This window comes from Acanthopagrus latus, chromosome 6 (genome assembly GCF_904848185.1).
Source record: "Acanthopagrus latus isolate v.2019 chromosome 6, fAcaLat1.1, whole genome shotgun sequence".
In the NCBI taxonomy this organism is placed as follows: domain Eukaryota; kingdom Metazoa; phylum Chordata; class Actinopteri; order Spariformes; family Sparidae; genus Acanthopagrus; species Acanthopagrus latus.
This window is the reverse complement of record NC_051044.1, coordinates 22,121,011-22,135,461: the sequence shown is the minus strand read 5'-3', so window position 1 is coordinate 22,135,461 and position 14,451 is coordinate 22,121,011. Positions and strand designations below refer to the sequence as shown.

The 14,451-nt window shown below is 43.6% G+C and overlaps 1 protein-coding gene and 1 long non-coding RNA gene across 6 annotated transcripts in view; one reads left to right on the top strand and one right to left on the bottom strand.

Annotated features, from left to right (window-relative positions):
• Window positions 1-14,451, bottom strand: part of plxna1b (plexin A1b) — a 189,371-nt gene that overhangs the window by 28,798 nt on the left and 146,122 nt on the right. For all 5 annotated transcript variants that reach the window (XM_037100800.1, XM_037100802.1, XM_037100801.1 and 2 more), the window contains 4 exons: window positions 8,376-8,527; window positions 5,270-5,393; window positions 5,032-5,168; window positions 861-1,028 (listed from right to left, as the gene is read on the bottom strand). In XM_037100800.1, the coding sequence (XP_036956695.1) occupies window positions 861-1,028; window positions 5,032-5,168; window positions 5,270-5,393; window positions 8,376-8,527 (581 nt within the window). The remainder of the gene's footprint in view (window positions 1-860; window positions 1,029-5,031; window positions 5,169-5,269; window positions 5,394-8,375; window positions 8,528-14,451) is intronic.
• On the top strand, window positions 6,854-9,048 carry LOC119020973. The gene is made up of 3 exons (XR_005075453.1): window positions 6,854-6,928; window positions 8,351-8,483; window positions 8,896-9,048. It is a non-coding gene; the product is annotated as an uncharacterized LOC119020973 (long non-coding RNA).

Sequence of the window (14,451 nt, the reverse complement as noted above, 5' to 3'; positions counted from 1 at the left end):
CTTTTGAAGTAAATGAGATTGTCACCAGTGTGTGTGTGTGTGTGTGTGTGTGTGTGTGTGTGTGTGTGTGTGTGTTGGCTTCATGTTTGAGATGAGGAGCAGAGGAGTTTCTAGGTCATGCTAGTGAGCCCATTAGCACTTGGAAGCTCCAAGCCCCCCCCACCCCCCTACCCCCAACACAGCTTGTGTTTGCACAGGAAAACTTCCTGTGGCTATGTAGTCTCATTTCAATAAGTCAAGTAATATTTAAAGATACATCTCAGCTGCAGCTCATCAACTAGCAGCACACTGCTTCAGGAGCCTCCTCCACTGCTGTTCCTGCTCTCAAAGATTTACTTTTGAAATATAAAGATAAACAGAATAAATAATATGCCTTTGAAAAGCAAGACGAGTGTGAAAATGGAGAGGAATGTTTAGTTAGTTTTCTTCTTCGAGGAAGAGCCTGGGAGTATGCTGGCAGAATAACACATTGATCACCTTTTAGTTCATATTTCAGTTTAGCTGGCTATTCTGCTTGAAAAAAGACATTAATGTATGGCACAACCACCATCAGGGATTAATAATGTATCAATGCATTTGTATCTGCACTACAGATGTACATCAAGCAGAATTGTAGATCAGAACTGTGTTGATCTAAATTATAGATAATGAACTAATCTCATAACGTGCTGATGTAGCATACAAAGGTAGCTGATAGAGTTATCAATATGGTGCAGCAGAACTTAAAAAATGCACCAATCTATGTAAATATTATGCCAGTGAGCTTCTACACAACACAGAAAATCCCCCACATTCATAATAAAGGTTCATCTTTGCAGCACCTAGAATAGCTGAGAGAAAGGCAGAGATTGTGCCCTCACCTGGCGATACTCCAGTCGGGCTCGATTTTCAGGATGGTGGGATCATCTGTGTAGTTGAACTTGACCTCAGGGTTCCTCAGCTCAGCAGCGTTGATGTCCACCATGACTGGGGTGGTGCCTGGGGTTTGTCCTGCTGGGGTCACACACACTATTTCCTTGTTGCTCCGCCTGGAAGAGCAGGAGATGACAGAAAGACAGGCGAGAAAGATTAAGGGAGATGTTACATACGAGTGTCGCTGATGGGATCCTCCACAGCGACCTACACCCGAAGGTCTTGAAAGAGATTTGCAGTATTTGGGAGCTGACTCTCTGACAGGCTATGAGATAGACACAGAGAATAAAAACTGAAGCAAGTACACAGGAAAAAAATCCTACTTCATCCCTTAAATAACTAATAAATTATTTATTAGCTGCGACAAAATAGCAGGCACACACACACAAACTCACACATAATGGTGACAGAATCACCCATCCACAAGGCCAACATCTTTCAGTCTGTCCGACTGTGGTTTCATCAGCCCGAATCATAGAGTGATGTACTTCAAAGCCCTCACTCTCTCTCTGTCTGTCTTTCTCTCCATGTCTGTCTCTCCTTCCCTCCTGCACTTTCTCTGGCTGACAGATCTGAAGTGGCAGATCAGGCTGGTCGTCTCTCTGTGTGATGTAACTCCCTCCCTAGCAGACAGGCAACCAGCTGTGACCTGCTGGGAAACTTTGTGCTGCTGCCAGAAACTTTGTGCTCCACTCCAGTGGCTCATTGAACCGTCCCCTCCCCTTGTGTGTGTGTGTGTGTGAGAGAGAGAGAGAGCGTGCGTGTGCGTGTGCATGTGTTGGGTGGGGGTGGGGAGGGATACTGTTGGCTGAACTGCAGCAGGATGGCCACCTGTGAACAACATGCGTTTGTGGGTACCTACATGAATGTACAGTACATTTATAGTCAGTGTGTGGAGCAGGTGCGCTTTCACTGTGTGCAGTTCTGTGAATTTGCATATAAATACAGCGTGCCGGTAGGAGATTAACATTGTGAAAGTATGTGTTTTGTGTCACCCAGTGTCTGCAAACATCCTACAGTGCACATACGGGTGGGTGCGCATTTGTGCAGGCATGATGGCAGGTGGCATAGTGGGAAATTCTAAATCTAACAAGCTTACAAATCCTCCCTCTATCTGTTGTGGAAGCAGAATCCACTGAAGGACAGGAGATGATGGAGAAGGCGAAAGAGTGAAAGACTATTCTGGCTGCTAGATCCTGTCGGCTTGCTATGGGTCGGGGTTAGGTTTCGCGTGGTATAGATGGTATATTGGTTTCACTGACATCAGCTCTGTCACGTTCTGCAATAACATTACCACTTTGATGAATGTTTTAGTTTTTAACATGCAGGTCGAGGGCTACACAAATACTTACAACACTCGAGTTACGTCCAGTAATTACCATTTTACTTATAATGCAGACTCCCTTACGAAGCTGTGAAGGTATGAACAAAGGACTTAATTATTTTCTGTTGTTGGCTACAAGAACCGATGCAATCTTCCTCATCTACTCCCAGCATCCAAGGAAGTGAAGACACAACACTACAACTGGAAAATATGTGGGCTAACCATTTTTACTTTGGTTTGCTTTCTCAATGAGAGCAGGATTTGGCAGTGTTTTCTGAAAACTAACACTCGAGGAAGGATCAATACATTCTTATAACTTGGAACTTGTGAGATTTAGACATTGCTTCACTGTTCATTTTGCAGGTTAGCCTGTCTAACACGTTGTCAGCATGTTCCACAGCTAATATGGCTAGTGTAGGTGGACATGCTGGAGCACAGGACTCTTGATTTTTTTTAAAAAGTGCTGCTAGTCTAATATGATAAAAGTGCCCTCTAGGGTGCCCTTCCAGTTCACTATAAATGTATCACGACTTTCTGCGCTCTAGTGCCAAACCACATGCAAGTCCACCAGGGTGCTGGAGCAATGTTTGAGTATTAAATATTCAGGGACAGAAATGAAAAGAAAAAAAAAAGAAAATCCTGGCTCCTTGCCCACGAGTGTCAGTGTTGCTGCTGGATGTAAATGTATTTGATAGACGACTCCCTGTGGCACACTGACTATTGTACTTATGATATACTTTGAGTTTCCTGCCAAATAAATGCTGTTGAGACGCCTAATCCTACCCTTCGTCTAACTCTGAAAATGAATTGCATTACATTTACTAATTAACCTACATTATGAGGCACACACCGCCTCCCAAAATACATGTAGCTATACCTCATTTTTCATGCCTATTTTGAGCCAATAAACACATGTTTTTCCCCCCATCATTTTTTTTTCTTTCTATATGTTCAACTACATTGCCAGGAGAGTGAAAAGACATTCATGTTTTGAGTGGAGGATTCCTTAAATGTCTGTAATACTGTGATATGTTGCCACTGCAAAAAAAGAGAGAAAACTGAAAAAAGGAGGAAAAAATACCACATTATCAATTTTAGGTCATGCCGCACACCCCTTGTTGGCAAAAGAAAAGGATAAACAGAGGAATCAGGCGTCTTTGTCAGACACATCTTTGCTCTCTCCCAGGAGACAATTTCTCATACTGAGATAGGAATGAAGAGGGGATGATGATAGAAAAAAAACAAAAGATATATATAAAAAAAAGAAGTTTTCCCCATTCCACTAGTGCTGCGTTTCTATGGCAACCATTTTCACAACACCGCCGCCTTTGAGGGCGCCTGTGTGTCGCGTATGTATTTCTGACAAGGTTGCGACCACACAAAAGAAAGCCAAGGGGGGATACAGAAAAAAGAAGAGAGAGGGAAAGAAAAGGGTGTTGTGGAGGGAGATAAGAGGATGAGTGACTTGAGGTAAATAGGCTTTGATTAAAGCGGAGGGCCCGCTGAATACAAAGACACATTAAAGAGATGGACTCAACCAGTTCATTACTTTGGCCATAAAGGTTATTGCTGCTCAGTGAATGAAAGGCCAAGACTATTATGTTCACCTTTCTGTAGATGTGCTACAGAGCTTTAAATTGGCCTTTACTTTTTTCTTTTGATATGATATAAAAAGGACTTGATAGGTGCAAGCTCATTAGTTTAACCTGTCACTTGTTGCCTGAGAGAAGGAGGCACTATCATAAAAACACCAGTGTTAGAGAGAATCTGCTTATGAAAGACAAACAAGAAAAGCTCTGAACAGAAAACTGTATAAGAGGAGTGTAAATATTTGCCCAGACGTTCCTTTCAGCACATAGGTGCTCCTTTTAGTTAACTGACAATCTTTTCTGTGAGGTTTCTTTTCACTGCCATCTGCCAGACACCATACATGAGTGGATTTAGTCCAGAGCTCAGTTTGCTGTCACTTTGCCAGGAAGGGACTCAAAGAAACAATAGAGTTCTTGGCTGGAGGAATTAGAGTCGTATCAAATTGGATCGATGTCTCCTCTTCTTGAAATCCTGGCGCAATCTATCACAGAGTGACTGACAACGAGAAGATAATGGTGGCAGATTATTCCAAAAACTATAAAAAGGAGAAAAAAATAGAGATTTCAAACATGAGCTCCAAGCAAGAAAAAAAAATTAGGGTTACCAATTACCAGTAACACCATATCATTCCTTCCAAATTATAGTCATACCTCTGACAAAATGTGGGCCATGCACTTAAGTCATTCACAGCAATACTGAACAATGATATCAGCTTCCCTCGAGAAAGGCTACACTGTGATTCTCACAATTGCTGTGAATTACAGTACTGCAGGTCATCCTCTTTCCGGCTGTTTTTTTCAGACCCATGAAAAAGCGACAACTATTATAATTAACACAGAAGAACACGGAAGGTGGCAGAAGTAAAAGATTGGGGGGGAGTGGCCAGGATGCATTTTGAGCTGTAATTGTCTACAGAGGAGGACATGCCAAAGAAACTTCAGAGTCACAATGTCAAGTACTAAAAAAACAAGTATTTCAGTAAGAAAACCAGCTACATTTGATTTACCTCTTGGAAGAGAAGAGTATCCATACGATCATTGATTATTCAATAAGTAGGACTATAACTATCACAAAAGATCATTGCAATCCAATATCAAATATACTGCAGAGGAGGAAGAATGTCTGCACACCAGTGCCGCCATTTTAGTGCTGATTTCAATAAATGTGTTTTTGTCGTAAGTCACTGAGAGTTCAGGTTGTTTCACCTCTCATAGCTGCAGGGGTGCAGTCCTATCTTCACCGACACAGCGCTGCCTGCATTGAGATGAAAACCTTCGATGGTGATCCTTGTTCCTCCAGACAGCGGCCCAGTGGTGGGATGGACACGGGTGAAGTACGGCGACTAAGGAGAGACACGGGCAGAGGACAGGCGATTCAATCATGGCTGCTGGGTACATTTAAAACATCCAAAACGTTTTGTCTTCGAAATTCACACATACTTACCACAAAGGTGAAGGCCTTGGTGGAAATGGCTTTGTAGTCCTGGTGAATGCAGTCTCTCACACACACTTCTACCTGAGCCTCCTGCACCCTGTAACCTGTGGCATCATTCAGCCGACACACGATCCTGAAAAAAGAGGTGGAGTGGTGAGCTCTATTACCTCTGCAACCAAAAAAAAAAAAAAAGGTTCTTGATCATGGGCCAAGTGAACCTAAGAGAGAATTGATGAAAGCGCAACATTTTTCTTCTGCTCCAAATTCTAATAGTTTCAGAAACCTTACTCATAAAAATTACAAAAAGCAGAACAAATGTTCCATTAGAGGAAACCTGCAGTGCTCAGACAGGGAGTGTGCATCTGCATTAACACATGCCGTAGAACCATAAGCTTCGCACTTGGCCTTGGGTGCCGGCCGGCCAAATGAAAATCCAGTGGAAAAATGATTGAGTGAGGGGAGGAGTGGCAGCGTAGCCCACGGGGGAAGAAACGCGCGCACACACTCACTTCATGTTTCACCCACTGGAGACACACTTGACTGTTAATTAGCCGGAGCAGGCGGACGAGACGGAGAGAGAGAGGGCGAGAGTGCAGAGGAGAGAGAGGGAGAGAGGGAGAGAGGGTTAAAGCGAGAGAGGCTGATTAATTGAACGAGCTCATATCCTACACATCTCCCTCCCAGAGATGAGTTATTAACTCTCCTGTTTCCGTCCTCCCTGCAGGTGTCGATGGCAACTGCAGCTCTGTTGCGACAATGAATCTCACATTCCAACGCTGTTTCTTCTATTGTTTCTATTTTCCCCTGTCTTTTATTCTCAGGCCGAACACGGTGACAGCGGCCGCGATTACAATGCGGTACAGCTCTCAGTTAGGAGTTGCGGCTTGACTTGCATCATTACTATGCAGATGACAGGTGGCTGCACTGAGTTGCTATTATGTAGTTAAAAAGACTGAAAGTTCACGGTGCATTTGTAGAGATGACAGCTTCATAAATTAAACCTCCATCAATCAAATTATTGAGGTGAAATGTGTTGGTTAAAAATTAACCATATGTCAAATTGTTACAAGAAAACTACTAATAAGGCAATAAAAAAGGGATACCAGGTTCTGTTTTTCCTCACTGCTGCCAATAATTTACTTCTCAATGTGAAATCAAATCCATCTGGTAAATATTAAATGGCTGAGGTGAATGACAAGCCTGCTAATACAGAAAGAAGCAGAAGGTGCAGCATTTTCTTGCAATTCAGTTTCACAATAACAGGGATCATGTGCAGGCTGTATGAATTGCTGGCAGAGAGAAAAAGAAAGCCTGAGTCCGAACAATGTGTCTACATTTTGCCCCACAGTTAGTGCACCTCCTGTCTCTTCCCCCCTCTCTCTCCAACAGCTGACCTTTGACCCGCACCGTCAATCCCTGAACCCCAGCTCGTCTCCTGTGCTAAAGCTCTGATGGGGTCACGAGAATGACGAGAGCAACCGGGCCACTAATGGGGCCGTATGGCTAACATCACTTTTAATTAGCATGACAGCCTCACTGCCAGCCGCGCCCTCCTCCTCCTCTTCCTGTGGGTGCTATGGCAACAGGCCAATGCAGTGCTACAGGGCTGACAGGGTTAAATGTCGACACCTTGGTGGGTTTGGATGTGATCGACAAAATGAAGACGAGGTAAGGACTGAGTTACAACACGGAGGCATTTAACACGACTCTACAGCTTCACAGTCCATATAAAACTGGTTTGTTCCCTGTGAATTCAACAATATATGAGGTTATAAATGATAAATTGAGTCTGACATGTCACTGCTGCATTTTCTAAACCCATTTTGGGGATACCTGTCATCGCATGGTGAGAGCTGCACAACATTCTGTTGTTCTGACTGTCAAATCATCAAAGTCACATTTCTTCTTTTCCTTCTAAGTGAGGGGGCAGAGAGAAAAGGAAATCTGCTGGGACTGTTGCTGCAAAACTCAGCAAATGGAGCGTTAGCGTACAGATGACAGCTACATAGTTGGAAATAGAATATTGGGGACGCTCTTCACAGCTGGAGGTGTCCTCAATATTTCCTTGTCCTTAATTTCCATCTTGTTTGCTTCTGGATAAATTCAATGTAAAACACAAATGGTGTGTGACTCATATGGTGGTTTCACTGATGTCCCCCGATCTTTCTGGGAAGTGTGACTGGAATCTAATTAATGATTCCCATGATATTACTTACAAGAGCACTAAAGAATTTTATGAAAATGAGGCGACCTGTTTAGAGCGACAACAAGGAGTTCAGTCATGTCCAATAGACTGAACCAAGAACACAAGAGAGAACTCGGAGAGACGATTGTTTACTGCCGTTGCACAAGTAAAGCTTTTCTCAGAACATGTTATAATATACTAGTTCCATCCGCCGGGACACATAATTTCCCAGAAAGTATAAAACATAACTAAATCAGAGGGAGAGGTCAGATGATGTTTACAGGCCGCTCTAAATTTTATTACTGTTTATCATTAGTTAGTTTTTGATAATAAGTGGAATAAAAGTGTTCCACATAAACTTGCAAGAAATTGGTTTTGTTTGAGTTATGTTAAGTCATGTGTTATTGTGGTGTAACAGTTCTCTACATCCACAGGTTATACCGTATTTGTTATTTTGTTTTGGGGTTTTTCTGGACTCAAATCAACTACAATTTGGAATATCAGGAACACTTAGGAACACTATGAAGGTAGATCAACCATTTAGACGACTCTATAAAAAACAATCACAATGTAAAGATATAAATGCTTTAACAACCAAGACTTCTCTTAAGAATAGTCTACATCATTAGTGAAGCAAAAAGTCAGATGTTAATCGATAGCAACCATATAGAGTGCGGTCAGTCAAGAGACTCTTCGAGGACAGGAATTACAGTGAAGTGTGGTATATTGGAGTTTTCTCAATGTGAGATAAAGTTTTGATGCAGTGTTGGAAGCTGATTCGTTCAGGGGAGGAGTTGCAGACCCAGGAGATGAGACTGTGACTCAAGACTGAGGATGTTTGTATGGTGGCTCGGCCTTGGTGTTTAACCATCGCAAACATTGAAACAGTGGTCTGTGAGTTGCAGTGTCGGTGGGACGGTGTCAACCTACTGCTCAGCGCTGATGTACTGGTCCTCCTGAGGGTTGCAGGCCACCTTGCCAATGCGGACTCCGTTCTGGATGTCTTTGAACTGCAGACCCAAGTTCTCTCCCGTGATGGTGAGCATGGTTCCTCCCTGCCTGGGGCCTGTCTCTGGAGACAACTGTTGGGAAGAACAAATTAGAAGGGACGTATGTTAGCCAGAACATGGCATTGACTTTCACCAAGCAGTACATCATAAAACACATATTTCATGTCAGCATGAATGACAGTTTACTTAAGTCATTGTGGTCATGCCCCATTCAGAATGAATCAGACACTTGCTACCTCATTATCAAGATGAAAAATGACCACAGATCCATTAACTCCGCCTCAACTCAGTCAAACATTCACAAGCTGCCAACTCACACACTTAACCTGGACCCACCCATCAAGCCCTCGCTTACATCTCTCATTTAACCTTGTGATGATTAATCTACTGAACACAATTACTGCTCATGGTGACCTCTGCTCCCTTTCTTTCCCCTGGAGGTCTGCGAAAGGTGTGCGGAGGTGCTAATGGCTACCGGAGGCTAGCCCAGTCGCTAATCACAGTCCCATTCATCCAGCCCACGACGCAGACAATGGCCCCTTTGGTAATCAGTCATTGCTAGTATAATTAGGGCTAAAGCTAATTGGATTAGAACCTGGCGGGGGGAGGGTGGGGTCATTTGCCGCAGCAGGGTGGGAGGAGGGTGAAGGGGATGAGACGTTGGCGGGTGGGTGTCAGGGAGTGAGGTCACACCTTGACCTAGCTTGCCATAAAGGTAGGATAAAATGAATGTTCCGTGATTAAGCTCCCGTTATTGTACTCAGTCAGACATTTCCCCCATACGTATGACGCTCCAAGCTCCAGTTTTGTGCAGATAATACAGCAAGAGTTGATAGCTAGTACATAATGGTCCATACAGACATGGACAAACACATATTGCCAAAATCCACATATGTATGTATAACAGTTGGTGAACCAATGATTCAAATTTTTTTGGACTATTCTAAAGTGAGCAACACCTCTTTTTCACCAGAAAAATGAAAAGCAAAATTTGTGAGGCCTTGCGAAACAAGTGCCAGCTTGGTGCCACGGTTGATAATTGGACAAAAATTAAGCAATTGAAACAAATATCAAGAAACCATGTGCCACAGCTATGTTGGCTCCTCCATTTTGGACTCTCTGGATCTCTTTGTTTCATCAAAGGTCAACACTGTCAAGCGCATTTGCAATTGGATAACTGTTTGATTCATGCATCACATGTGGCCAAAGTTGAAGCACCGTGTTAATTCACTTTGCAAAATCTATTGACAGCAAGTGAAATGCGTTGATTTTGTGTTGAAAGTTCTGCTGCTATTAACAACAGTGTGACTGGAGTTAAAAAAAAAAAAAAAAAAGATTTCAAAAAAAGATGAGAAAATCCTGAGTGTGTAATGACAAAGTTAAGAGTACACTGGTGCTGAAACTTTTAAAAGGAATAGTATGAAATTCAATTTTTAAAAAATACATTCATTAATTTTCTTGCTTCGAGTTTAATGAAAATTTCAACTCCATGTCTGTCTGGTAAATAATGAGGCTACCATTAGCAGCTGGATTCAGCTCAGCACAAGGATTAGAATTAACTTGCCCAGTCCTGTTCAAAGACAGTAATATCCACCTAGCAGTAATTCAAGGCTTACTAATTCGTGCCCTATCTTGTTCGTTTATTTGACCAAAAAAACAAAAAGGTAATACATTAAATTTGAGGTAAATTTGGCTCCCTGGTTCCAGTTTTGTGCTAAGCTAAACTACCCGATTAACAAGTATTACTACTCTTGTCTACCTCTGAGCAAGAAAGTAAATAAGTGTTTTTATGAAAATATCAAACTATTGCTCCAAGTGTGTCTACCGTCTCACATATAAATTAGATCCACTCTCTCAACCTGCTCGCTTTGACTCTGTTTCTCCACCTGGTACCTGTCAATGATCCCCCAGTCTAACATCATTATAAAAAAGGTGGTGGGCTAGTCAAAGCCACAGGTGTTCAGGACACCACTAACAGAAACACACAATGGGAACAAAGCCCAGTGTCACGCAGGCCAGCATTGAAATGCCACAGTGATATAATTAAGGAGTGTTTTCCATCTTACACCAGCTAGGCTTCTGATGAACATCCCCCCTCCTTCCCTCGCCCTTTCCCCTCATCCTCTCCGGACTTGTGTGTCTTTTTAATTCACTCTCTGACTCTCGCTCAATGGGGCCTAAATGCATATATTTTGGGCCGGAGACAAAAGAGTGAGTGGCACACAGTGGTGTACCAGTCACAATCTCTCAATCAAATCTCTTTTTTTCTCTATAAGCACTGGCTTATCAAAACACAAACACACGCACACACAAGTTGCTACATTTACAACTGAACAACACAAACAAAAAGCTCTTTTTGATAAAAGCCACCAGCCTAAACACTCGCTCTATTCTCCTCTTGCTGTCGCAGCGCTCTTCGCCCATTCAAACTCCATTTTTTCACTTGTCCCGTTGTGTCCGAGGCTTTGTGTGAGGCCTATTGTGGTCGGCTGTGCAGCAGTGCACAGATAGCATCTGCTAGTTATAGGAAGAGGAGGAGGAGGAGGAGGAGGAGGAGGAGGAGGAGGAGGAGCAGGAGGAGGAAGGGGGAAGCAGGGGACACAGAGAGAAATTATACGAACATGGCATGAGGTTTCTGCGATATGAAAACCTCTGAAAAGTCACAAACAAACTAATGACAGCAATGAAATACAGTAAGTGAGGAGTGGGTGAAATGTTTACATGTGACTAAGCAGAAAATAATGTGATTGACAATGTGAATCATATTAGAGGATATCCAGTTATAATATCACCATTATTAATGAGATTTTCCCAGCACTTGCTTGTTTTATTGTCTCTCTCAGTGCGGTAACAGTGAGACTTATTGCTCAGCTCTAAAAAACAATGGGAAAACCCAGAGGCCTGGTCGATACTGGCCTCCAAAGAGAAAGACATCTCTCCCGATGCTGGTCGAAAGGCGCAGCAAGCGAGAGAGAAGGATGATACGTGGACAGGATAGACGAAGGATGATGTAAAGGGGAAGAGAATGAGAAGAATCCGGGAGGTTGATAAAGGAAAGGAAATGGGGGAACGAGATACAGAGAGAGTGACAGGAGTGTACATGAGGGAAGGGAAGAAAAGAAAATGACAACGAAACAGAGACGTAGAGAGAGATAAAGAAGACTGACAAAGGCCAATATTGCAGCTTAACAATACATGAGGGGGAAATGATTGGCCTTTCGCAAGTACACAAGCTGCGAAAACGAACAACGACGAGCGCCCTGACACTACACGTAGAATCAGATACTCTTCAGGAGACCAAACACAAGAACACTTTCTCGTATACAAAAAGATCACAAAGAAGGAAGGACAAAAACAGAACACAAAAGTGTGCCACATGCCAAAACACACACATACACACACAGGCATGGCCTGTGTTGTTTTAATTGGTTTCTTAGGGCTAGCTGTAATGCTCTTCCTGTCCCCTAGGAGAAGGCAGGCAGGAGATGATGGATGATGGAGGGCCAGGCAGCATCCAAGGCCAGTACTAGGACACTGCTGCACTACACTGGGAGACAGCACCAGACTGTCTGTGTGTGTGTTTGTGTGTGTGTGTGTGTGTGACACTGGCTGCAAAAGCGATTTTGAGGATACGATACAAGCTGCTCACTGGATGTTTCAGCTTATTTTATCTCTAATTCAAACATTTCACATCTGACTGTACATTTCTCAGCTGGTGCGTGAATTTGCATTTAAGAGCCACTTGCTTGTGCGCACTTTCACACGAACACAAACAAAATGTGCGTTTGCTTGTTGTGAAAGGAGAGCTAATTAATTTTAGTGCACGGCGTCAGTGCAGAGAGAACACAGCACAAGAACAACAGCACTTTAACAGCCTGACAGCCAAATTCCTACAACGTCTAAAACCGATCATTTAAAGCCTAAAACATCCATGGCTGTGTTTGGAGAACAGTACTTTGGTGCTACAGCCATCAGTGGAACGGTCCCCCACTGCACAGTATTGAACAACGTCAAATGGGCAATAGCACACTCGGAAATGACACCAAATGGGTTTGACGCTTGCTGCTCTGAAAGCCCTAAATAGCTGTGTACATGTGAATAATATGTGCCTGTATGTTGTGCACGTGTGGTCACACTCTCTCCATTGCAGAGTTTCCTTCCCAGTTGAACACACAGTCTCCGCTCTAAGTGAAATTAAGGGCTAATCCCCGAGCAAATGGCCAAGGAGCAGCTATCACGCTGCAAAAAAATGCTCAAAAGTAGCCTCAGTAAAGAGGGGAAAAAAACAGGGATTCGAACAAACAGATGGTAAAAAGTGGAGTAATATTCAATTTGTGTGATGCTCTTTGGGAGAACTGAAGGAGGAAATGACAGAGGAGAAGGCAGCGATTTTCTTTGTCGCCCAGGGATGTTCTTTTTGCGCTAAATGTCACACTGTAAATGTCAAAGGTGGAGAGGAGAGTTGAGACTGGCAGCGCGGCTCATTGATAACGCTTCCTCCAGTTTCCTCTCCGTCTTCTTCTCATCTTCTTTGTCTCTTCCGCATTCTCAAACGTGCAGTAGGTTTTTCCTCCTGCTGTTTTTGAAGCTCCTCCGTGCCTGCTTTTTGACTGCCACCAACATCTTGCCCCGAGGCCAGGATTTACCTCTCAATATGCATGCAAGAGCACATGCTTGCGTGCGCACACACACACACACACTCATCCTCACCCCATCCCTTCATACACACAGCCCAATTGCCTCTATACGCTTGTTTCAAAGAGATAACTGAAGCGAGCAAGAAGAGAGAGAGGATTTATCTATGTGCCAGTGCCCCAATTATCCAATATCTCCATTACGCATTCAGAGAGACGAACCCGTGTTGCACAGGAAATGCACCGAGGGCTCCAGCCATAGAAGTCAGCATCAGTGAGACGGGCATGCATTATAAACCATACATATATTTCACACTCATTTAAATAGAGAGCAATGGCACCCGTTTTGACTGAGATGACGCTCCGTCTTATTTGAGATACAATTTAATTTGAAGGAAAAGCTTGACAAGGAATGATGGAGGGAAGGAAGGACAAATGAGTGAAAAGGTTGAACGTCAAGACGCGCAGGGCTTTCAAAGTGTGAGCTCCACGTGTGTGTTTATGAAAAGTGTGCACGTGTGCGTCACTCCCAGTGGTGAGCTGTAGAGACGATGACCCAGGTCACAGTCAGACGAGGACCACCGCCACGGTTATCGGTGGCAACAGATGGGTACGCCATGGTGTTTAGACGCCTTCGCTCACCCAGCCTGTCAGATGCACACACAGACACACTCACGCACGTATGCACATGTACACACATTCTGTGCCCATGGTGGGACACAATTAGCACACTACAACACTCTCTGTTTCTTTGTCTCCCGCCCGCACAGACACACACAAACTCCAGACAACCACCCTCTCCACCTCCTCAGGTATGTGTGTATGTGTGTGTATTCATGTGTGTGCAGCCATCATCTCTAATCACGTCAGTGTGTTCAGTCTTGGTGTGTGTGAACTGCCTCCTCCTGGCCGGCCCATCTGTGTTGTGGCTGCAGTCATGGTGATGGCTTCTAAGTCATCTCTCCTCCCTGCTGCCTCCCCTCCTATGATGTCTCCCTTCGCTCACTGAGGCCAAACAGGTACACCATTTCTCCTCTTTTGGAAAACTTACTTTTACTAATGAGCTGACTTTGGCAAATCCTCGGACTTCTGTCAAAGACAAGTGTTCTGTTTCAAAGTTTGCAGAACAAGAGGAAACAGAACCCTATTACAAAGACTTTATTGTCGTTTGAACCCCAACTCTTCTGACCTCTAACCTGACAAAACCCTGACTTGTTTGTTGGGCAGGAGGTTGCTCAGCAACACACACCAAACAGAAACTGAGGTGTCCATTTTAACTTTAGCAGTAGTAAGAGGACGTTTTTCTGTAACTTTTGATCCCCTCAGCTCCCCTCAATGTTGATTTTAGAGTGGGCTGTTGCC